Source organism: Peromyscus maniculatus, chromosome 2 (genome assembly GCF_049852395.1).
Source record: "Peromyscus maniculatus bairdii isolate BWxNUB_F1_BW_parent chromosome 2, HU_Pman_BW_mat_3.1, whole genome shotgun sequence".
Classification (NCBI taxonomy): domain Eukaryota; kingdom Metazoa; phylum Chordata; class Mammalia; order Rodentia; family Cricetidae; genus Peromyscus; species Peromyscus maniculatus.
Window position 1 is genome coordinate 151,163,434 of NC_134853.1, and position 25,181 is coordinate 151,188,614.

The following is a 25,181-nucleotide window of genomic DNA, read 5'->3' on the forward strand; positions in this document are numbered from 1 at the left end:
AGATGTGCTTTTTAAAAAATGAATTGTACCAAACAAAATTTAGTATGTTTAATCTGCAGTGTAAACATTACTTTAGCAGAAGAATGAGTTGTAAGAAGGCTAGCTCTGCGTTCTTTCTTTTTTCTCTTAAGACAGAATCTCACTGTGTAGCCTTGGCTGTCCTTGAACTCAGTCCTCCTGCCTCAGTCTCCTGAGTGTAGAAATATGTTTCTCTACACATGATCTCCAGGATCATGTTTCTTCCTTTCTAGAAATAAATTATAAATTATAAAAATAACTGTTTGTTGTCTTGCTACTTCTAGTTATCTTGGGTTGCCAGGAATCTCTTCTGTGAGTACTTTTCAGAGCCTGGCCAGTGGACAGAAGCTCCAAAACTACATCCCTTAATCCCTTTGGAAAATACGCTCTAAGTGAAGACTGATGCTACATTTTAAAGCAACCTCATTGGTTGTCCTGCACATACTTTGACTCTGGCCTTCTTTACTTCCTGGCTGGTAGGATTGTTAGGTATCTGGTGTTCCACGTGTCATAGGAACAGAAAAGGGATTGTGCACATTACAGTAGCAGTATTTTAATCATTGTTATAATTTCCCTTTTATGAAAATACTGGTTTCTAAAAATTGAAATCTTGACATTTTATTAACAGCTGTCCATAGCCTCTGTATTCTGTAATCCCAGGTTCTGATAAATGTGAGTGAAGTTGTATCAGTAAGAATTAAGTACCGTGTGACTGGTATTGTGTTAGACTCGGCTCAAAGTAGTTTTGAAATGTCTGAAAGTCAGAACCAGTGCTGTGAGTACTGCATCGAGCACTCTTCTCACTCCTTCTTTTTGTTCCAGGACCCAACAGTAGTAATTGGCTCAGGGTTAACAATGGAAGAAATGATTTTTGAAGTGGCTGATACACATCTATTTTTCAATGACTTAGAGGTAAGTGGTTTAAATTGTTTTTCTGCTTCTGTGAGGTGTTTTGTTCTGTAATTGTTAGTGCCTGGGCTTGTATTTAGTAGGTGGAAAGGTTATGCTAACAGAACACCAAGGGCCCCTGTCTCTGGGAAGAACAATGTCATGGTTATCACCAGATCTCAGTAGAGCTACTTTAGACTTAGTTGATTTTGTTTCGTTTTTTTAGAAGAGTTGGAGACGTGTTTTGTCTCATTTTGTTTTGAGACGGCGGTCCCATATAGATCAAACAGGTCTCAAACTCACTGTTGGAGATGACCTTGAACTTGGATTCTCTTGCCTCTACCTCCTGTGCTAGAATTACAGGTGTGCCACCATGCAGGGGGTTTATGCAGTGCTGGAGGAGGAACAGAGAGAGGGGTTTGTGTGTGTGAGGCAACCATTCTACCCGCTGAGCGAGGCCAAGTTAGAGTTTGTTGAAAGAGTTTAAGATGCTTTTACACATAGGTTTTTAAGCACAGGAGTTAATACAAAGAATGGCATTGGAAAGAAAGTATGTGGGTTTCTCAGAACCTGTCCCTCTGAGGTAGGTCTGGTGACACACACCCATCACCCCAGCAGTTAGTAGGCTGAGGAAGGAAGATCATGGGTTCTCTAAAAATAAAATAAAAATTCATATTTGTCATGGTTACTTTATTCAGGAGTAAAGTACAGGAACACTAATATAAAAGTCAGTGATCTAATATGTTAAATTTAAATAATATATAAAGGGTCTCATCATTGTACTCATAATTGGTTTTGTTTTGTATGAGCTGATCTCACTATGGAGCTCTAGCTGGCCTGAAACTGTGTAGCCCAGGCTGGCCTTGAACTCACAAGAGCTCCACTTGCCTCTGCCTCCTAAATTCTGGGATTAAAGGCGTACGCCAGCATAGCCTGCTGCTGCTTCTGCTGCTTTTTAAAAAAATTTTCCTTCCTTTTTTCTCTTTTTTTTTTTTTAAAGTGTGTGTGGGTGTTTTCTATTCATATTTGTGTCCAAGCATAAAACGGAGGCCAGAAGAGGCATCAGCTCCCCTGGGACTGGCATTACAACTGCCCTGTGGGTTCTGGGAAATGAACCAGCCCCTCTGGAAGAGCAGCTTGGTCACTGGGCCGTCTCCAGTCCCTATGCCCAGCTTCTTGATTATATCTTGGCTATTTTTTAATTTTACCTTTTAAAAAAAAATTTTACCTTTTTGGTCCCTTCATCTCTCATTGATAGATGATTACTGTAACTTGTTGCTATTAGATGTTTTTTTGTCCACTTTAATTGCCTATTTTTTCTTTTCAGTGTAATTTGTCAAAGGTCATTATATGACACAGATAAAGGTCTGGTATCATATATGCACTATAAATATTTTCTTTAAATAATTTGGACTTTTGCATGCCTTTTGGAAATCCATAATTTTCTAGTTTTAATAAAGTAATTTACTATTACATATTTCTTATATTAAAATGTTTCTGGCTCTTGTTTAAAGTATATTTGCCTACTCTCAACTGGCAAAGATATTCTTCTGTGTTTTCTTATAGAAGCTTTTAATATTTTTTGTTTGGTGTTGGCTTTTTGTTTTGTTTTTTTGCTTGTTTTTGGCTTGGAGGTTTTTGAGACAAGGCCTAAGTCTGTAGAACCCAGGATGGCTTTAAACTTAAAATCCTTCTGCCTCAGCTACCTGAGTGCTGATGTTCCAGGCATACACTACCACACCTGGCTCTGACTGTATTTCTCTACATGTGTATTACCCACGTGCAAGTGAAGCTCTTTTGTACTCACTGTTTTATGATGGGTGCTAGGAGACCAGAACAAGCGGATACTATGTGGTAAAAACTCTCGGCTTTGCTTTTTGAGTTTCCCTGAGAAGTGAACGTGGTTCAACAGATGACAGGATCGGGAGTGGGGGAAGTGCAGAGTGGGCGTCGGGGTGGGAAAAGTCATGTCCCATCCCGGGCTAGAGCAGTCATCCTGTTGAAGAGACTGGAGGAGCGGGTACCGGGAAACAGGACAGACGAGGAAAGCAGCCGGAGTTTTTACTTCATGCCTTTACACTCCACACTGTGTGCTGCATATAGTACCTCACTTTTAGAAATAGTAATTTGCAAGTAAAAGAACATCTTACAAACACAAAGTAAGCCTGTTCTTTTTAAATACAGACTAGTTCTCCAGCAAATCCGATTACTCTGGCTCTAAATCCAGTGCTTTGACATAAGCTCTACAATGCTTTCATCTTCCCTCAACTTCACTTGTTGACAAGTTGAGACAGCATAGTTTTTCATCAGTTGAAAGCATTAGTTGAAAACCTACTGTGTGCCAATAATTATTCCCAAATTGTATTTGTAATGATTTTCTAGACATAGTCCACACTCAGGACTGAAAGTACTGGAAGAATTTGACCTGAATGTGTTCCTGCCCCCCAGGTCAGTAGTTCTCAACTTTAGGGGGCGTAAGAATCTCCTGGGGAGTGTCCTAAAATTGGAGATTCTAGGACTTGAATTCCAGAAGTCCCAATAGGTCTGTCATGGACCCAAGAATATGCATTCTTAACTTCTTCCCCAGAGGGTTCTGGTATAGGTGCCCTTGTGGTGTCGGGGAAAACAGCAGCCAGTTAAGCTCCTTCTAGTCTCCTTCTACCACTCAGCAGTGTAGGACCCTGAGAAAACCATGTTACCCCCCTTTAGAATACAAGTTCTAGATCTAAGCGTTGACTTGGGTGGCCTGTGCTTAGGCTTATAGTGTAGGTAGGCATTTCTGTTCCAGCTATTCTATTTTTGTTTTGTTTGTAAGATTTGTGTATTGAATATGCTCTATCTGCATGTACACCTGCATGCCAGAAGACGGCATCAGATCTATTATAGATGGTTGTAAGACACCACGTGGTTGCCAGCAATTGAACTCAGGACCTCTGGAAGAGCAGCTGGTTCTCTTCTGATACCATACTTTACCAGCATCTGTTTCATCTACAAAAATTAATTGTATACAGTCTGGGCAGTGGTGTGTAAGCCTTTAATCTCTGCACTTGGGAGATTGAGACAGACATCTCTGAGATTGAGGTCAGCTTGGACGACAGAGTGAATTCCAGACAGACTATAAAGAGAAACCCTGTCCTTAAAAAAACAAAAAACAAACAAACCAAAACAAAAAACAATTAATTGGGTCCATGCTACATAAAGACATTGGATTAGACGAAGATGATACATTGAGGGCTGGAGACAGGGATCAGTGATTAAGAGCACTCACTGCTCTTCTGAGGACCTGGGTTCAGTTCCCAGGCCTAGGCCAAGTGGCTCACAACTGCCTATAACTCTAGACCCAGGAAATCTGACCCCCTTCTTGCTTTTGTAGTTTGCACATGTACATCTGCAGACACACACATACACATAAAAAAATAAATCAGCCGGGCTGTGGTGGGGCACGTCTGTAATCCTAGCACTTCAGAAGCAGAGGCAAACAGATCTCTGAGTTCGGGGCTAGTCTGGTCTACAGAATGATTTCCAGGACAGCCAGGGCTACACAGAGAAACCCTGTCTCGAAAAAAATAAATAAATAAATTCTTAAATGATGCAGAGGAGATCTAAGTCCTGCAGCCTATGTTATAGCAGAGTTTACAGTGTAATAGAGGATATAGAGGCACTGGACAGTGTGAGAGGGTGTGTGGTGGTCCCTTCACCTGGGGAAATGAACTGTTGTGATAAGAGAAGAATTGAGTGATGAAACTGTTAAGGGAGGTTTCATAAAGATGATCTGCTGTATATCAGGTCTTCAAGTCCTTCAACAATGGGGAGGTCCACATGCTAAGCAGACTATGAAATATTGCATCATCCTGCCATCATGTGTGGTCCTTTATAGTGTGTCGTGCAGTAATAATACACTTCTGTTCCCTGGAGTGAAATAGTGTATTTTGTCTTCTAACAGGAGTGTGACCAGGTGCATGTGGAAGATGTGGCTTCTGATGACAATGGCCAGGATTTGAGGTGTGGTAAACATAGTGATGCCTTGAACATCAGGACGTCCAGTATGTGCAAAATACTGAGATCAGAGGAAGAGAAAGATGAAAACGCTCGCTGTCTATTGTTAGAAGAGTCAGAAACCATGACATATTATGAGGCAGTGATAGAAAAGGATGGGAAGCAGAGAAGGAAGTGAAGTGGTAATGAGCTGTAAGGGAGGCAGCTGCACGCACTGTTAGAACGGCCTCAGTGGTGTAGCGTTTGACCAAGACCTCAAGAAATATCAGGAGTGATAACTAGATGATGAACCAGCATCTCAGAGTGAAGAGTATACTGCTTGCTGCTACTGGTTTCCCTTTACATAGATTTTCTGTCAGGGGAAAGCATGCTTCTAGACTGGGCAGTCCTAATTGCATATAAGCCTCAGGACTTTTGCGCAGTAATTGTGGAAGTTGATGGTGTCAGGAACAACCCTATGAACAACAAATAGTCTTAGCTGTCTTATTGCAGTGAGAACTAAACCAGGGCAGTCTCCTCATTCCTCTGTTAGCGACTGTTTCTTCTGATCTTTTAAAAAATAGATACTGTTTCTTACCGTTGCATATATAGATGCGTGTGCATGCGTGCGTGCGTGCTTGTGGAGGTCAGAGAACAACTTCATGGACTCAGTTCTTTCCTTCTACCTTTACTTAGTATCTGATGATTCATTCGGGTCACCAAGCGTGTGTGGAAAGCACGTTTTCTTGCTGAGCCATGTAAATGGCCCTGGCCCAGTGCAAGTACCCAAGCATTTAAAGACTTTAGAAGAAAAACAACTATCCTATCTTTTCTTTTCTTTCTTTTTTTAAAAAATTTCATTTATTTATTAAGTATACAGTGTTCTGTCTGCATGCCAGAAGAGGGCACTAGATCTTATTACAGGTGGTTGTGAGCCACCATGTAGTTGCTGGGAACTGAACTCAGGACCTCTAGAAGAGCAACCAGTGCTCTTAACCTCTGAGCCATCTCTACAGGCCTCCCCTCCTTTTTTTAATCAGTTTGTTTTTTTATTTTACGTGCATTAGTGTTTTGCCATGGGAAGTTTCCCCTGAAACTATAGTTACAGACAGTTGTGAGCTGCCATGTGGGTGCTGGGAGTTGAACCCAGGTCCTCTGGAAGAGCAGTCAGTGCTCTTAACTGCTGAGCCATCTCTCCAGCCCTATCTTTTCATGTTAATTTGTTTTAATGTTTTATCCCTTTTCATAGGTAAAATGTTCTTCCCTAAAATTAAGCATTTCATCTATGGTTTGTAGTTTCGTTTTTTGAGACAAGGTTTCTCTGTAGTTTTGGTGCCTGTCCTGGATCTCAGTCTGTAGACCAGGCTGGCCTCAAACTCCTGCCTCTGCCTTCTGAGTACTGGGATTGAAGGCGTGCTCTACCACAGCAGCTCAGCTGTAATTCTTCACGGCGGCGTAGCAGAGCTAGACACACCTGTCTTGCAGCACTGATAGGAGGTCTCCTGCAGAGCAGCAGCCCCTCGGTGTGCTGTGCCTTTAACAGCTGAGGCTTCCTTTGTCTCTTTAGGAAAACCTCCTGTTGAGCTGTTTGTGGCCTGTTTGCTTATACATGATTTGTTTGTTTGTTTTCTCTTGTATGTGTGAACGATCAGATTTCCCATTTTATGTCTTAGCAGCTTTGTTTGTTTGAGACAGGGTTTCTCTGTGTAGCCCTGGTTGTCCTGGAACTCAGATCCACCTGCCTCTTGCTGGGATTAAAGGCATGTGCTGTTGTAGAATACTATTTTAACTAGGCAAAGATGTGTTATATTTGTTTATGCTTCAGAATATTACTTCACCTGTATAAAGGTGTGTTACTTTTGTTTTTGCTACATTTGTTTAATTATGTAAAGGTGTACTGCATTTGTTTCACCTTGCCTGCGTAAGGTACCTGATTGGTCTAATAAAAACCTGATGGCCAGTAGAGGCAGGAAAAGGATAGGAGGGGCTGGTGGGCAGAGAGAATAAATAGAGGAGAAATTTAGGCTCAGGAGAAAGAACGAGGAGGAGGAAGAGAAGAAGGAGGAGAACAAAGGAGGCACCGCAGGCCAGACAGACAGACATAGAGAAGCAGTGAAAGTAAGATGTATAGAAGTAAGGAAGCTAATAAGCCAAGGCAAAGGGTAGATAAAGAGGAACAGGTTAAGTAAAAGAGCTGACCACAGAAACATGCCTAAGCTAGGCCAAGCATTCAAAACTAATGAAATCTGTGTCATGATTTGGGAGCTGGTTGGTGACCAAAATGAAAAAACCTGATACATTTTGGCACCCAACGTGGGGCTTGAACCAACAACCAAGATTAAGAGTCTCATGCTCAACCAACTAAACTAACCAGGCATTCAAAACTGTTAATAAGTCCCTGTGTCATGATTTAGGAGCTGGTTGGTGACCAAAAGGAAAAAGCCTGGTACAGTATACCACTACATCTTGGCTTCTTGGTAGCTTTTTTTAGTATAGAATCTTACACTTAATGTATTGAACCCTATTTTGACATATTTGGGTTTTTGGAAAAAAAGTCTAGCCCACGCTGCTCTGGAACTTGTTATGTAGCCCAACTGACCTTACATTTTTTTTTCATTACTTACACTCATGATATTAATCACATTTGTGGTATTCATAGATTACATTCGCAGTATTCATTCAATTATATATATATATATAATGTATATGTATATATATATACATATACACACACACATATATATACACATATATACATACACACATACATTCATACATACATTTAATTTTAAATGTGGAATGTCATTTCTTGAAGGGGGTAGGAGGTTAAGTACAGGCTTACAGCACAATGGGAGGATCCCGAAGTGCAGAAGTTTGCTACTGATGTTTTACAATCTTGCATCTAAGCTGTTAACGCCCATTATTCAGGATACACAGACAAGGAACTTCCCTTAAGCATTCAGGAGGGTGGAATCTGGCAGGGAATTAGCATAGGGAGGATATCAGGGTCAACCGACCTTACATTTATGATCCTCTAAACTGAGTCTCCCAAATGCTGGAATTACAGATGTGAACCACCATGGCCAGTTCTATTTCTCCTTTTTACATAGCTGTCATTATATTTACATAGTTGCATATTCTTTTTCTCACTATATAGTATTCGGTCACTAGTGAAAAGTGTTGTATCTCAAGTCAGCCTCTAGGGAGCGCGGGTGCTTAGGTTGTCTTCCTCTCAGTGGTCACCATCATTCTGTCCTGAGAAGGTAAAGAGAGGCTGGACATGCATGGTGGTTCACACCTGCTGTTCTAGCCCTTGGGAGGTATAGAAAGGAGGATGAGGAGTGCAAGTCCAGCCTCATCTACCTAGTGAAGTTGAAGCCAGCCTAGGCTACATGAAGCTTTTTCTCAAAACAAAAACAACAAATATCCGTGAGAAGACTGTTAAAGCATTAGCTTTGTTTATTAGACACAGAGAACAGACCACAGAATCTCAAGCCCTGTCGGTATGAATTTTAATTTTCATTATCCTGTCTTTGCAGCAACTATAGTTTCTCAACAGATGGTTTCAGTGGCTCAGGAGGCAGTGGTGGCCACGGTTCATCGGTGGGCGTTCAGGGAGGTGTAGACTGGATGAGGAAGCTGGCCTTCCGCTATCGAAAAGTGAGAGAAATCTATGACAAGCATAAAAGCAACGTGGGTGGTAAGTGTGGACAGCCAGTCTGAACCTTGTTCTCAGTGCTTTCCTGCATTCCTTTCCAAGAGTGACTTAAATCCCCCTGCAACTTCTTAGGAATTTATGCCGTGTTAATTCTGTATTTAAAAAAACAAAACAAACCGATGTAATTGAAACCCTTTGGAGAATCTACACCACTGGTGGCCATTAGAATGGAAGATGATGGTGGAGGATGGGGCATTAAAATGAGAGTGCTGGCTACTTCTGCAGAGAACTCAGGTTAAGTCCCCAGCACCCACATAGTGGCTCCCAACCATCTGTAACTCCAGTTCCAATGGATCCGATACCCTCTTCTGACCTCTTTGGGCACCAGGTGTGCATGTTATACATATAGATACATGCAAACAAAACATACAGATAAAATAAAAATCAATTTAAAAATTGAAATGTAAAGAATGGGCGGTGATAGTTGAGGCTCTGTACCATTGATGGCTGTTAGGATGGGGATTCAGTAGAAGCGCTGCATTCCTAATTCCCCCTAACGTAATGTTAGACCATTATGCTATTTCCTTTAGACAAGTATCTGTTTAAAGGAAATGTGCTGCTAGTCCACCTCATTGCTGTGACAGAACACCTGAAATGATGAGTTTAAGAGCGGGAAGGAATTAGGATTTGTTTTATTGGTCATTTGGCCCTCTTATCTTGGGCTTGTGGCAAACCAGAACATCATGGCAGGGAGAGGCTGGCTACCTCATTGCAAACGAGAGAGAGGAAGGGGAAAGAGAAGAGGAGAGAAGGTAGCTTGGTTCCTAATATCCCATTAAAGCACCTGCAGTGGGACCTGGTGGCGGTGGTGCTCGCATTTAATCCCAGCACTGGGGGGCAGAGCCAGAGAGATCTCTGTGAGTTCGAGGACGGCCTGGAGCAAGATCCAGGACAGACACCAAAACTACATGGAGAAACCCTGTCTTGAAAACAAACAAACAAAAAGCACCTGCAGTGAGATAAACCTTCATTACACTAGCTTTTGGGGAATAGGTAAAATCTAAACCATAATATGTTCCACAGATTATTGGTTGGTTGACTGGTTGATTTGTTGGTACAGTGTTGAGACAGTCTTATTTTGTAGCCCAGCCCATCCTTGAACTTGCTCCCTAGTACTGGGATGCTGGACATGCCCTCACCATACCACCTCAATATATTACATTTGAAGCAGTGCTTTTTATTTTTGAGTTACAAATACTAATTAATTGACTAGTTAATTGGTACTGATTAATAGACTGCCATAGTTTGAATAGCAGATATCTATACCCATCATGGCAAGTCAAACAGTTACTGCACTGGCTGGGAAATAGATCTGGGATTATAGCAGCAGTGTCCGGGCACTGTCGTGTGAAAGGCCTTGGAAATTTTATCTGCCCAGAAATATTGTAGGTGGTAGTGTCCTAAAATTCTGTTATTCAGAACTAATTAGCCATGGATTGTTCAAAACAGAAGAGACATTCGAAATTTACTCTAAATACCTCATTTGGCAGTTGAGAAATACCCATCATCGGGTCCAGCATAGCATAACACAGTCACATGACAAGGTAGTAGGCTGGCCACATTCCCTGACTTGAGTCAGTGCATTTTTCCATCTTGCAGTTCCTTTACTAGTGATATGCTCTTATAAGAAAGTATTTAAAACTATGAGCCATCACTCTCAAAAAAGACTGCACACAGTGCTGCATGAAGTTTAGTCCTTGAGTAGATTACCCAGGAAAGTGTTCTGCCGTGTCACCCAGTCTGTGACTGAAACCAGAGACAGGGCTTTGAAGTTCAGTTGGGTTGTCCTGTGACAGCCCTGATAGCAGATAAAATCATGGGCTTCTAGATCTCAGAAATCAAGTTTCTTTTTTCAGAACCTCCCCTCTATTTATTTTTTATTCTTTTTTTCTTTTTTCTTTTTTTTTTTTTTAAAGAGATTTATTATGTATCCAGAAGAGGGTGCCTCATCTCATTACAGATGGTTGTGAGCCACCACGTGGGTGCTGGGAATTGAACTCAGGATCTCTGGAAGAGCATTTGGTGCTCTTAACCTCTGAGCCATCTCTCCAGCCCCCTATTTTTTATTCTTTTGGGGGGCTTGCCACACAAATAAATCACACACAGAGGCTTATTCTTAATTATAAATGCCTGGCCTTAGCTTGGCTTGTTTCTAGCCAGCTTTTCTTAAATTACCATGGTTACCTTTTACCTCTGGGCTTTTTCCTTTTCTTCTGTAATCTTACTTTCACTATTATTCTGTGGCTGGCTGGGTGGCCAGCCCCTGATGTCTTCCTCCTTCTCTGGCTGTGCTATGCCTCCCAGGTTTCTCCTATTTATCCTCTCTACCTGCCAGCCCCGCCTATCCTTTCTCCTGCTTCCCTATTGGCCGTTCAGCTCTTTATTAGACCATCAGGTGTGTTAGACAGGCACAGTAATACAGCTTCACAGAGTTAAACAAATGTAACATAAACAAAAGTAACATACCTTAAAACAATATTCTATCACACCCTCCCCTAAGCGTGAATCTCTGATCCTTTCCTGCCTACTGACTAGACCTCATTTCCTGGAGAAAATGATACAGCACACCATGAGTCTCCTGAGCCTAATTGGGAAACATATAAAAAGTGCTACCCGCCAGACATGTGGCACATACATTTAATGCCAACACTAGGGAGGCTGAGGCAGGTGGATCTCTTGAGTTCAAGGCCCACCTGCCTGGTCTACATAGTAAGTTCCAGGATAGCCAGGGTTACGTACACTAAGACTGCCTTTAAAAAAAAAAAAGTAACACCTCCCTGTAATGCAGAACTTTTTATAATCCAAGTCACCCTTGTTCTTTGAATATTGTAATTCAGAGTGTCTGACAGTGTGCTTCTGTATGAGACCTGCTACGTTTTATGCCCAGTTAATCTAGTGTATAGTATGCTGTTGGCTGGAGTTGTTTCAGAAGTAAAAAGTGCAGGGATTGGTCCTTCCCCCGGAATCCTGACTGGCATGTTCCTGTGCAGGTGGAAGCAGAGCTTGTACCAGAACCTCACTGTGAGGTTGATGTCAGCTGGCCTTGTTGTGGTGTGTCCATAGGAGAGAGAATATTTGGTGAGGAGTCACATTTGAGTTCTTAAAGAACGTATAATCTTGGGCTCATGGGAGTTGCTTCTACGTATAGCAAGTCTACTGGCCGCTCTTCTCCAGCACAGCACCTGACAAACAGCTTAGAAGGAAGGGTTGGCTGCCGGGCGGTGGTGGCGCACGCCTTTAATCCCAGCACTTGGGAGGCAGAGGCAGGCGGATCTCTGTGAGTTCGAGGCCAGCCTAGGCTACCAAGTGAGTTCCAGGAAAGGCGCAAAGCTACACAGAGAAACCCTGTCTCGAAAAACCAAAAAAAAAAAAAAAAAAAAAAAGTAAAAAAAAAAAGAAGGAAGGGTTGGTGTCACAGTTCCAGAAGTTCCAGGGGCAGGAGGAGAGGGCAGCTGGTCACATCAAGTCTACAGCCAGGAAGCAGCGAAGAGTACTTGTGCTCAGCTGCTTTCTCCTTTGTATTCAGTCCAGGACCCCAGCCCACCTCAGTATCCTAATCTGATGCTCCCTCACAGACCTGACCAGAGATTGGTTTCCATGGGGATTGCAAATCCCATCATGCTGACTGTCAAACTGCCCCTCACGGCAAGTTTCTGTTGTCAGATTACAGCATGTCTGCTTTTCTCCAAAGGCCTCCTCAGCCCCCAGAGGAAGGAAGCCTTGCAGAGACTACGAGCCGAGATCGAGGTGCTCACGGACTCCTGGTTAGGAACTGCGCTCAAGTCCCTGCTCCTCATCCAGTCTCGGTAAGGAGGGGTTCCTTTACGGCTCATCCTCGCCAAGACACTGCATCCTAGCCCTAGTCCAAGATAGGCCATCCTTAAGTGGAGTTTAGGAACCAGGAATTAGAAGGCTCAAATGAGCTGGCAATGGTGGTGCACTCCTTTAATCCCAGCATGTAGGAGGAGGCAGAGGCTGTCAAGATCTCTGAGTTCAGGGCCAGCCTGGTCTATAAGAGTGAGTTCCAGGGTAGACTACACAGAGAAACCCTATCTTGGAAAAGGGGGAAAAAAATAGAAAGAAAGCAGGATTTAAATGAAAATGGTCTCTAGACAAGCATAGTGATGCACACCTTGGTCCCAGGTCTTGAGAAGTGTAGGGAGCAGGATCAGCAGTTCAAGGCCATCCTTAGCTGTATAGTTGGAGGGAAGTCTCATGACACTCTGTCTCCAAAAAGAAAAGGGGGAGAAACAATGACTGTATTAAGATGAAGGGGGCTGGGTGATGGTTGCAGCAGCACACACCTGTAATTCCAGCATTCCAGAGGCAGAGGGCAGGTGGGTATTTGAGTTTAAGGCCAGCCTGGTCTACAGAGTGAGTTCCACAATAGCCAGGGCTACACAGAGAAACCCTGTCTTGAAAAAAAGAAAAAAACCAAAAAAGAGTAAGAGCCAGCAAGGGGTCAGTATGTGCTTGCTACCAAGCCTAACAGTGTTAGTTCTATACACAATATATGTCACTTTAAAAAGATGAAGATGAGCCGGGCGATGGTGGTGCACACCTTCGATCCCAGTACTCGGGAGGCAGAGCTAGGCACATCTCTGTGAGTTCGAGGCCAGCCTGGTCTACAGAGCGAGATCTAGGACAGGCTCCAAAACTACACAGAGAAACCCTGTCTAAAAAAAAAAAAAAAAAAAAGATGAAGATGATTCAGGGAAATTTGCCTTGAAGCCTAGAGTGCAGCTGTGGTATATACCAACACCCTGCTGTTCTCTCTCTCCCTCATGTCTGTAATGTGGGGAACAGAAAAAAAAACACCTCAAACTGAGGATAGAAACCAGTAGAGGTAAGGGACCTAGTGAATTTTTGTAACATCTGGAATCTGAGGAGCTGTTGTGTGACGAGCAAAGAGAACTTAAATCACATCTCACAAGAGTGACATTTCCATTAAATAGAACGACAAATGAAAGCTCTCACTGTTCATTTATCTTCTAAAATGTGGTACCCATAACAGGAAGACTTAGTGAGAATAGCTAATGAGTTGCAGTGAGAAACGGTGGCCAGGGCTGGGGAGTTGAGAAGGGAGTCTCAGTGGTTGAGAGCACTCACTGCTCTAGGAGAGGACCCAGGTTCAATTCCCAGCACCCACATGTGTATGAATAGCCATCTCACTGGTCCCTCGGCCCTTTAGTAGAGAAAATAAAATCCCAATCAGAGTAATAATTGAGCTGGGCATGGTGGCACAGCAGGCAGAGGCAAGCAGACCTCTGAGTTCAGGCCAGCCAGAAAGAAAGAAGAAAGATAAGTACTCCACTGTTGACATTGAAAGAGGAGTACTCCATCGTTGACACTGAAAGATAAGTACTCCGCCGTTGACATTGAAAGAGGAGGAGTGCTCCACCGTTGATATTGAAAGAGGAGGAGTGCTCCACCGTTGACACTGAAAGAGGAGGAGTGCTCCACCGTTGACACTGAAAGAGGAGTGCTCCACCGTTGACACTGAAAGAGGAGTGCTCCACCATTGACACTGAAAGAGGAGTGCTCCACCATTGACACTGAAAGAGGAGGAGTGCTCCACCGTTGACACTGAAAGAGGAGGAGTGCTCCACCGTTGACATTGAAAGAGGAGGAGTGCTCCACCGTTGACACTGAAAGAGGAGGAGTGCTCCACCGTTGACATTGAAAGAGGAGGAGTGCTCCGCCGTTGACATTGAAAGAGGAGGAGTGCTCCACCGTTGATATTGAAAGAGGAAGAGTGCTCCACTGTTGACACTGAAAGAGGAGGAGTGCTCCACCGTTGACACTGAAAGAGGAGGAGTGCTCCACCGTTGATATTGAAAGAGGAGGAGTGCTCCACCGTTGACATTGAAAGAGGAGGAGTGCTCCACTGTTGACACTGAAAGAGGAGGAGTGCTCCACCATTGACACTGAAAGAGGAGGAGTGCTCCACCGTTGACACTGAAAGAGGAGGAGTGCTCCACCATTGACACTGAAAGAGGAGGAGTGCTCCACCGTTGACATTGATCAGGCCCGCCCAGCTGTGAGGTCTCAGGTCAGATCTGAGGAGCTGACCCGTTTGAATTCTTGTGCCTAGGTTGTTTCAGTTTTACCACTGTCTTCTTACTCCCTTCTAGAAAGAATTGTGTGAATGTTCTGATCACCACCACACAGCTGGTTCCGGCCCTGGCCAAAGTTCTCCTATATGGCCTAGGAGAAATATTTCCTATTGAAAACATCTACAGTGCTACCAAAATCGGTACGTTGATCTCCACTGGCCTCTCAGGGAGACTTCCCTGCGGCTTGTGGTACTGCCAGCTCTGCTGCACAGTACAGATGTGTTTGCCATCCAGTGTATGTGTATGCCATCTCCTGGTAAGATAGTTGAGGCTTAGCAGTTACCGTGTTCGCTCAAGAAATCAGAACTAGTAAGCTCCTTTCTCCTGCAATATTCATTCATTCATTCACTCACGTATTCTGGCTGAAAAATCTGTTACTGAGACCAGCTGCCTGGCTAGGTTAGAATCTACCATCAAGTCTGATGGCCTGGGCTCAATCCTCAGGACCAGATGGTAGAAGGAAAGAATCCACTGCACAGGTTGTCCTGTGATCGCCACCCTCGTACCACAGAACATAGATGTACGCATACACACAGATAATAGATAATAAAAACATGTTAGCTGGAGAGATGGCTCAGCAGTTAAGAGCACTTGTGCTTACAAAGGGCCTGAGTTCAGTTTCTGGCACCCACATGGTGGCTCACAACCACCCATAACTCCTGTTCCAGGGGATCTGATGCCCTCTTCTGGTCTCTGAGGGCAGCAAGCACACACATGGTACACATGCATACATGCAGGCAAAACACACATAAATGAATAACTCTGCTGGCCTGTTTGACCTGGGTGAGTCACTAACCCTATGGTGGTCCATTATCTGTGAAGTGGGGAATGAGAGTTACATGAAAGAGCTCTCAAGTGTGGGAAACACAAGAACTGAGGTGGAGGTGGTCACAGCTTGTTCTGCCCAGGCTTGTTGTCCTCTCTCTGGAGACACTCCTTCGTGCTAAGGTTTCGGGAGCCTGCCCTTTAATGCGAAGGCTAAAGTGAGGTGTTTGGTAATGGCATGCTTTCTCGTTCTTTGGGCAACAGGGCTCTGCTCCTAACTCCTAACCGAGTAGTCTGCACAGGCTTCCAGTGAGGCAGATGAACGGAGCAGCAGTCCTTATCTTTGGTATTGAAAAGGGTAGAGAAGACTGTTCTAATAGGAAGTATGGTTTTCTTTATAGGTAAGGAGAGCTGCTTTGAGAGAATTGTGTCACGGTTTGGAAAGAAAGTCACATATGTAGTGATTGGAGATGGACGAGATGAAGAAATTGCAGCCAAGCAGGTAACTATAGAAAGGGAAAAAAAATCAGTTCTTTGGTTGTGCATGAAGCAATTATAAAGACTGGACAGTAGAGCCTGTACAGTGGACACATCTGTAATCTCTACATCCGGAGGCTGTAAGAGGATAATGGACTACAGGGGGTGGAGGTAAAGGAGGGACTGAAGGCTGAGGATATACCTAACTTGGCAGGGTGCTGTCTAGCCACATGAAACCCAGGTTCAGTCCTCAGCACTGTATAACCAGGATGGAGCCTGCCTGTAATCGCAGCACTTGGAAAGTACAGGCAGGAGGGTGAAAGGACATCCTTGGCTACTGTGGGGCGTTTACCTACCAACCTCACAGCTCCCCAGAGTTTTCTTGAGTGTGAGCAGCAGGAAATATTAAATAGGATTTATATGGCGGAGATAAACAGAAAATAAAGGATAGCCTCGAGAGGGCCTGGAACCTATTCCAGCGGGCCCCGACTGTCTCTGCCCCAGGGTTTTTATAGAGACGCCAAGGGGGTGGAGCAAAAGACCTCCTCCCCCAGCACAGCCAAGTGCAGACCATCTCAGACATCTGCACTCGGGCCCGTGGCCCTGATCATCCTCTGTGTGGACCTGCTGAATAAAGCCACGAGGAACCCGAGACCGGGCTCCCCCAGGCTACATAGTGAGGTCACAGGATGCATGAGACTGTCAGAAAAGGGCCTGGGGCGAGAAATGGTGAACGTGAAAAGTGTTTACAACTGTTGTGTGTCTGTGGTGTGTGTCTCCCTTCCTCACTCTTCTTTAAGAAAAGATCATTTCCCCAGGTGGGAAATGTGTTAGGTCCTCCTCCGTCCCTTCTCCCCTGCCGCTCAGCAGGCAGTCTTAGAACCAGGCCTGGGGATGGACTTCAGTGGGGTAATGCTGGCTTACATGCACTAGCAAGCCCCGGGTTCAATCCCCAGCACCACATAAAACTAGATATTATAATGGTACACATCTGTGATTCCAGTACTCAAGAAGTGGGGGCAGGGGGTCAGAAGCTCAAGGTCATCCCTATGCTACATGGCAAGTTCAGGGTCCTCCTCATTAACCCTGCAGTGGGCCTCATCTTCATCTGAGATTCTGAGGACATAAGATTGACTGCAAAAAGCAAACTGTTCTGACCTTGCCAGGCTTCGGGGCTGTCTTTAAAAGTGGGGAGGAACCAACCAAATACACTCAGTCGTGGTTGTATTGTAGAGAAAAGCTTTGTGGTTTTGAAAGCCCTGCAGGTTGGTTCGCATAGTTCCCTGTCACTGTGTAGGCCCCAGCCCTGGGCCATCCTTCCTTCCTACAGGAAACAGTAGACGAGTTTGGGCTATGGAACGTAAAATCAGGTGGATTAAGCCAAGTGTGGTTGTGTACACCCACAGTCCTGGCTACTTGGGTGGAGAGGAGAGCTCGCTTGAGCCCAGGAGTTAGGGTCAGTTCCACTTGCATATAAAGGCCCTGTCTCTTACAGCCAGGTGAAGTGCACTGTTAGCTGGACGGCAGTGCAGTTACCCTCTCGGAGTCTGTCCGTCTGCTGTGGGGTCTGTCTGTCTGCTGTGGGGGCAGATGAAAGTGCTCTCCTTGGCCTGGTTCGTTTGTTTTTAGATTAGAGCCATGGCTTACAACTAGGACTGCTCTGATTTTCTTCACCCAGTTCATACAAACCACAGTAACTACTAGTGAACTATATGATTGACAATCAATTGGCATCATTAGTTCATGTTTTCATTTGCCACTTGATAGAGCAATTCATAGAGCTTGATAGAGCTTTTCCGTGTTATAATCATCGAAGCTTTTGATTCTCCAGTTCTGCTCAGTCTCCCTTTGGGGAAACCATCAGTGCCTTCTCAGTCTGGTGAGGGAGTAGGGAAGAGAGAGAAGGCTGAGCACTCAGAGTTCCCCCTAAGCTAAGACCTGCAGTCTACTAGGAAGTGTACTCTGCAGGAGTCCAGGGCCTGTGTGTGTAAGTCATGTGTGTAGTAGCCAGTCATCAGCATGAGAAAAACGCTCATTAAAAATGTCTACATGCTTTATGCACCTTACCTACTTTCTGTCAGGAATCTTTCTGCCAGCCTTTCTGGAAGAAAACTAGTCCTTGCATGAATGTGCCCAGAGGGTGAGGGAACTGATTCCCAAGCAGCCTACCCATGGGGCCATCCAAGCTGTCAGTGTCCTTCCTTCCATGACACAATGCCATGATCTGGCACTGCTGGCCTCTTCCTCTGCTGTCTGCTAACAACTTTACAGTTGAGCCCCCCAAAGGGAGCTAGTTGGCTGTGGGCCAGAACTGTCGTAGAACCTCAGCATTCTGAATCACCCGGTCAGTGAAACAAATCGCGTCCACTTCATATCGTGTCCACTTCATACAGCATGGCTTCCAGAATAGCACATGGCCTTCTTGGTACAGCTCTGTGATCTGACATCTGTACACCTGCATCTTGGACACAGTATTTGAGTGAAGACTTAAGGAAACTGACTGTCCACAAGGCAGTGAAACTTACCTTAGTACTAGCTTCCTTCCCACCTGTCAGTTGTTACAGGATCTCTGTGTTGCTGAGACTGGCCTCAATCTTGTAATCCTCCTGTCTCAGCCTCCCAAGTGCTGGGATCACAGGCATTCACCACTACATTCAGAAATACTAATTTCTTATCGCCGTTTTATTTGATCCTGAAAACCTTAAAAGCTGAGACAGGTATCTGGTAGCATTGAAATCTCATAAAAATTCCTCACATACAATCTATGTCTTGTATTGTACAAAGTTCTGACACATGGACAGATGGTTACCAAGAGCCTAAGAGACACCTGTGGAGGGTGTCAGTTAGGTCCCAGAAGTTGGGCTAACTAGCCTTCCTTCTTCTCTTCCAGCACAACATGCCCTTCTGGAGGATCACAAACCATGGAGACCTGGTATCCCTGCACCAGGCTTTAGAGCTTGACTTCCTCTAAGAACTGGAACGTGGAGCTTTCCTTCCTTGTGAGCTTCTTTTTACCTCCGACAGGAGTCAGAGGCCAGAACCCTCTGAGACCCTTCTCTCCTGTCTGTCTGTCTCTCTGTGTCTCAGCGCCCCCCTTCTCCTGTGCTCTTTATCTCTCTCCGTGGAATGCTGGCGAGAACACAATCAGTTTTTGCTAAGAGTGAGCGAAGCCCGTCCATAGTGCAGCAGGAGGTGGCTGGAAAGAACAGCAGACTCCCCCGCTACCCTGCTGGAATTCTTCGTGTCATTTCAAAAAGGAAGAACGAGAAAAGGCAACACATGGGGCACAGTTGCACTCTTGGTGCATGGACAGACCGGGAGCTGCTGCTGATCATGCTGACGGAAAATGCGTTTGTCCCATGAGAACATCTCCTGTAATCTTAGCTGTAGAACTTCTCTCCCAGTGAATGGGTATGTTATTTTTGTAGGTGAGGGTCTGGTCTCTGAAGCACCCCTCCTTTTCTATGAAGAAAGCGGTGTGTCAAGTTTCTGTGACGGTAGTAATGGAAATATCTGAAATACCTCTCGGTGACAGCAGCACCTCTTTAGTGGCCCCAGCACTCTGCTCTCCCAGGAGGCCCTTGCTGTTTCAGGGCCCTGGTCACTTACTGACTTAGGCGTCTCCCATCTTGTAAGCCTCAGTCTCCTTGCCAGTCCTCCTTCCTCTGTAACCAGAAGTCACAGCCCTGGAACCTTCTTCCCACAGACAGTACATCTAAGCCTTTAGCTTACAATTTAGAGGCTCTGTCCCAGGAGGCTCAGCCTCCAAACTGGAGAGAAGGGACTCGGGCTTCTTAGGAATTTAATCCTCGGCTCCTGAGGTAAGATTCTACCTAGTGCCCCTGCAGAGCAGCGCCCGTTCTCGGCAGATGCTCGCCCTGCTGTGTGGCCGCTCAGCCATCGGATGCTGGCTCCACACTCCCTGCCTGCCCTCTGTTTCTCACATCCACCTCTCTGTGCAGCTCTGGCCAGCCCCTGCCCACTCAATTCAAGTCAGAAAGTCCTAAGAGCTAAAAAGTCTGCTTCCTTTACCTGCACTTACATGCAGTTATATCCCAACTTGTATTTACCCAGATCTGTGCCTGGGAGTGGAGAGCAGATAGCTATAATCAAAACCCAATTTCCCAGCTGAAGTGGGAAACCAGGCCAGAACGACTCTCTCGACTTAAATGCCTAAAAATATAGTCCTGAGCTAGGTGCAAGAGCACCTCTCAGCCTGCCCCCTAGATGGCTTGGATGGGAACCTGGGCCTAGTCCCAGCCTTCAAGCCCAGTTGGTTTTTGTATTTTTGTTTTGTTTTGCTTAAAGGCACTATCCCTTGAGGACCAATGTGGGTACCTGCTTAATTGTGGTAAACTTCCCTAGAGTTGAGGAAATGTACAGCCTTGGTCCTCAAGAGGTCCTTGACCAACCCCTGGCTACAGTCACTGTCCCCAGAGGTGCTGTGGCACAGAGGCCAGGCTCCTGTTAATGCCAGGCTACTGGCCAGCAACAGAAGAGCTGGCATACCATCTGCAGGACTGTTAGCCAACAGTCCTGAGACCAGCAGTGGAGGAGGGGCTCAGACGGGAGGTGGGGTTGGCGCTCCGTCTTGGCCGCTCATTTGGCTTGTTTTCAGATAGGAGGTGGGAACAAAATTGGAGTCTAAGCCAGTCTTCCCTAGGCTACATTCGCACCATCCCAACACTACCCAGCCTTGTTTCCTGGTCCACCCCAGAAAACTCAAGGATAAGTTTTTACTTTCAAGCCTCAAACCTTTCCCTCATTGCCAATGTAGTTTCCTGTCCTAGACAGGGGCCACCTGTTGGTCTTCAGGCTTTTAAGACTGCCAAGTGGTGGCACCTCTCTGCACACGGGTAACACCACAAACACTTCAGGGGAGACTCTTTATTCTTAGAATGGAACCTGGAATCCTTTTCCTCTTGCCCTGCCTGCCCAATTTAGCTCTTTGCAACAGGAATTTGGACTTGGCCAAGAGAGGCAAGGAGATATTCTGAGCTGAAGAGCCTCTGCTCTGGCGGGAGCCACCTGTCAGAGGGCAGACAGGAAGCAAGAGTGTGACAGGAATCCAGGGACTGCTGCCCTTAAGGCCTGGGAGGGAACCTGAGCTGGCGGCGGCAGCAGCAGCAGGGCAGTTAGTGTGAGAAAGGTGACTCCTTGGTCACTGGCACTGGCTGCTGACCCCGCAGCGCTGCTCACAACCATCTGTAACGATGGTTCCAGAGGATCTGATCCCCTCTTCTGGCCTCTTCAGGCACCAAGCACTTAGATACGCGCAAGAAAACACTCATAACACATAAAATAAAACGTCTTTAAAAAATTAAAAGCTGTTGGAATTGGACATGAAAGAAACTGGGTCCTTTCATCAAAAAGAGGCAGTCTTTACTGGAAAGAGCACCCTGAAGTAATTAGCAGGTAAATCCTTTCCCTGATGGATCCAGTGTTTTCAAGGGTTAGTCTGTCCATCTCATGGTGTGGGCTAATTCTAGGAGTGTCTGTGGAGTTGCAGGAATGTTCCGGGATAAGAGGTGACTTTCGAATGTAAAACTGACTGTGCCTTAGCATCACCATGTCCAGTGCCCTTGGGGCAGCTGGTGATGTCCAGGAGAGTGGATACCTGTTCCAGAATTTAGGTGCCTGTTTGGGCTGTTGATTTGGAGGTGGTCTGCCTTCTCTACAGGTTGGGTGTCAGAGCTGGTATCCCAAGAGACTTGGAACAGCTTGTCTGCGGTTCACACAAACTCAACCCTTGCAGCTCCAAGTAGAATCTAACTGGCATACTGCAGCTTGCAAGCATGCGGCACTTCTAGACACTACTTTGAATGGGAGTCACACATTGACAAGAGCACCAGGCAAAGCATGGTGCTGTCCTCCTGGAGAGTACAGGCTAGCCCCTCCGAGGCAAGCTTGGGCTCTTCTTCCTTACCCCTTCCCAGGGTGCAGCTGAGACCCTTCTTGAGTAAGCATATGTTCCTTGCTGCTGACCTGGTCTCCATCTTCAAGAAGCTAGAACTATCCAGACAGATTCATTGTAGATGCCAAGTTGGAATTCTGAGCTCAGATACCTTAACCACAAGAGGCAAAAATCTGCTTGTGTCCCAGCCCTGTCCGCAGGCCACCCGTCCTCCCTCTGCCCTGAGTCAGCTCTAGCAGGCAAGGCCTGGATGCCTCCTAGCACTGAGTGGAGCTAGCCACTAAGGACCATTTCTACTTGGATCACCACTCTCCCTCTGGACTTGAGATGCCTCTAGCAGGAAAAGGCATCAGTTGGGTTGGATGTATTTATGTGACTGCGGGCATTTGTGGCTATAGAGTCCTTGACCATAATGTTATATGTAATGGGAACTATCTTATAAACTTGAAAAAAATAAAATTTTTATTTTCTATACAGTTTTCTCCTTTGTCTTTTCTAAATAGGGTTAGTGCTGTGGGATGTTCTGTATGGCAAATGTGTTGCTCTGATTGGTCAATAAATAAAATACTGATTGGCCAGTGGCTAGGCAAGAAGAATAGGCAGGACTAACAGGAGAAAAGAAAGAACAGGAAGGCAGAAGAGTCACTGCCAGGCGCCGCCAGGACAAGCAGCATGTGAAGATGCCGGTAAGCCACAAGCCACATGGCAGGGTATAGATTTGTGGAAATGGATTTATTTAAGCTGTAAGAACAGTTAGCAAGAGGCCTGCCACGGCCATACAGTTTGTAAACAATATAAGTCTCTGTGTTTACTTGGTTGGGTCTGAGTGGCTGTGAGACTGGCGGGTGACAAAGATTTGTCCTGACTGGGCCAGGCAGGAAAACTCTAGCTACATGTTAGTCCAGTTGCCGAGCTGTGCAGGGTCCTAATCAGGGCTTCATTAAGAAAGATGTCACCCTTTCAATAACTGGGTCATTAATTTCACACATACAAAAAGTTGGAAAACAAGGAATTGTTTTTATTTAAATTGTTTCTAGAATGCACTGCTTTTTAAGGTGTAGAAATGGAGATTTCATGAGCTGTCAAGTGTACTGAACTGTACTAAAGACAAGTCAGTCTGTGCTAAGCATAAGCTGCAAACCAATAAAACTAACATGAACCTTTAGATTTCATGTCACACAAGCCAGTTTTTCTCCATTCCTTCACATTGGTCTGAGTGGCCTTTACTGGCCTGAACAACAGCCAATGAAGGAAATTAGAATTTGTTTCTGAGGGTCAGAAATGTCAGACCAATTTCCTCCAGAAAGTGTGAAGTCATCTCGTACCCTGGTTAGTATTTCAAGCCACAGTGCTGCTGAAGCTGACTGTTAGCTGTTGTCTGCATCCTGCTTGTTACAAGCACAGGTTCCAAGTGTTGACTGCCTTCCAAATCCCAAGAGCAAGCATCTCCATCTCCTCCTGACAAAACATTTCTCCTACAAACCCTTCCCTGACATGTAAATCTTTTTCATTTTTCTTTCTTTTTTTTTTTTTAGACAAAGTTTCTTTGTGTAGCCCTGGCTGTCCTAGGACATGTAAATCTTAAAGTGGTTTGTTTTTCTAAAACAAGTTTCTTCATGTTTAAAAGTTCTTGGTCGGGAGCTGGAGAGATGGGCCAGCAGGTAAGAGCACTGGCTGCTCTTCCAGAGAACCCAGGTTCAATTCCAAGCACCCACATGGCAGCTCAGAACTGCCTGTAACTCCCATTTTCAAGGGATCTGACACCTTCACACAGACATGTGTGGGCAAAATACTAATGCACATGAGATAAAAATATATATTTTTTTAAATTAGTGGTCAGGTATGGTGTTCCTGTCTTTAAACCTCAGAAGCTGAGGCAAGATTGTCAAGACTTTGGGCGAGCCTAAGCTACATGTGTGGAACCTTGTCTCAAATGACCAAAACCAAAACCAAATATAGATATATTGATATATATGTCAATGGGAATCTTCAAGGACATTTTATAATTACAGGTAATATCACTAATCTCTAAACTTTAAAAACAACTTTGTATGGTAGTACACCAATAATCCCAGCAATTGGGAAGTTGAAGCAGGAGGATAATGTGTTCAAAGTCATCTCGAATAGGATAGACAGACTGTTATAAACAAGGCTAACTGTAGTAACATGCATTTCTTTTTAAAATTTTTTAAAAGCTGGGGGGGGGGGGTGGCACACACCTTTAATCCCAGCACTTGGGAGGCAGAGACAGGTGCATCTCTGTGAGTTCAAGGCCAGCCTGGTCTACAGAGTGTGATCCAGGACAGGCACCAAAACTACACAGAGAGACCCTGTCTCAAAAAAAATTTGTTTAAGTGTTTTTGTGCCTGTATATGCATGTGCAAAGGCCAAAGGAGAATGCTGGGTCCCCTGAAGCCAGAGTTACAGGCAGTTGTGAACTCCCCAGAGTGAGTTCTGGGAACCAATCCTCCGGAAGAGCTGGGAGAGCTCTTAACTGCTGAGCTGTATCTCCAGCCCCGGCCCTGACGTGTTTAGTTCCAGTACTTGATAGATGGCGGCAGGAGGATCAGGAGTCCAACCTCCGCTGTATGATGTGTCCAAGGTAGCTTAGCTCTCTAAGCCCCGTTTCAAAAACACTAAGTGTGCATCACTGTGTATTAGGTAGAATATGTAACTTTATATAGTACATGACTATGTACTTTAGGTAGTATAACACAGTTTGGACTTAATACACATAATCATCATTTGACAGCTTCATCTGGAATACAGATGAAAACTCAGCCAAAATTAAAATTCTAAACACATCTGGTTTTGCTTTGAGACAGAGTCTCATGTAGTCCAAGCCGGCCTCTATGTCACCGAGGAGGAGTTTGAACTCGTGATAATCTTGTCCAGAATGGTAGGTACTCCACCCTGGCCCAGCCCGCTACAGATCTTACCCCTTGTATAAATGAGGATAAGAGTGATTTCAGGTGTGTATCCCTAGAGGCATGCCTTTATAAAATGGCCCCTTCTGATGTAATCACATCTGGTCTTCATGAGATGGTGGGGATTGCCTTGCATGCTCTTTTAACATCAACAATTACTTTGGCTGCTTCTACTGGTCTATGAAATTCAAGTCTGGAGAATTAGGCTTTTCTGTCCATTTTCTGTATGAGAAGCGCCACCTTCTCCCAGAGCCTCTCGCCCGACCCCCGCCTGCATCTCTACAGCCTGGTTAGCTGTGGGCCAGCAGCACTCCACAGTCCTCTCCCAGAGGGATTGTCCCACAGGACCAGCACTTTCCTCTCCACCAACATACCACACGACT

At 45.1% G+C, this 25,181-nt stretch overlaps 1 protein-coding gene across 4 annotated transcripts in view; it reads left to right on the plus strand.

Moving 5' to 3' along the window:
- The window catches only part of Eya3 (EYA transcriptional coactivator and phosphatase 3), an 86,306-nt gene extending 63,963 nt beyond the window's left edge, over positions 1-22,343 (plus strand). For all 4 annotated transcript variants that reach the window (XM_006975599.4, XM_006975598.4, XM_042272009.2 and 1 more), the window contains 7 exons: positions 841-930; positions 4,850-4,908; positions 8,421-8,581; positions 12,291-12,405; positions 14,734-14,855; positions 15,882-15,982; positions 18,848-22,343. In XM_006975599.4, coding sequence (XP_006975661.1) covers positions 841-930; positions 4,850-4,908; positions 8,421-8,581; positions 12,291-12,405; positions 14,734-14,855; positions 15,882-15,982; positions 18,848-18,928 — 729 coding nt within the window. In that variant the 3' untranslated portion in view covers positions 18,929-22,343. The remainder of the gene's footprint in view (positions 1-840; positions 931-4,849; positions 4,909-8,420; positions 8,582-12,290; positions 12,406-14,733; positions 14,856-15,881; positions 15,983-18,847) is intronic.
- The last annotated feature ends 2,838 nt before the right edge of the window (positions 22,344-25,181 follow it).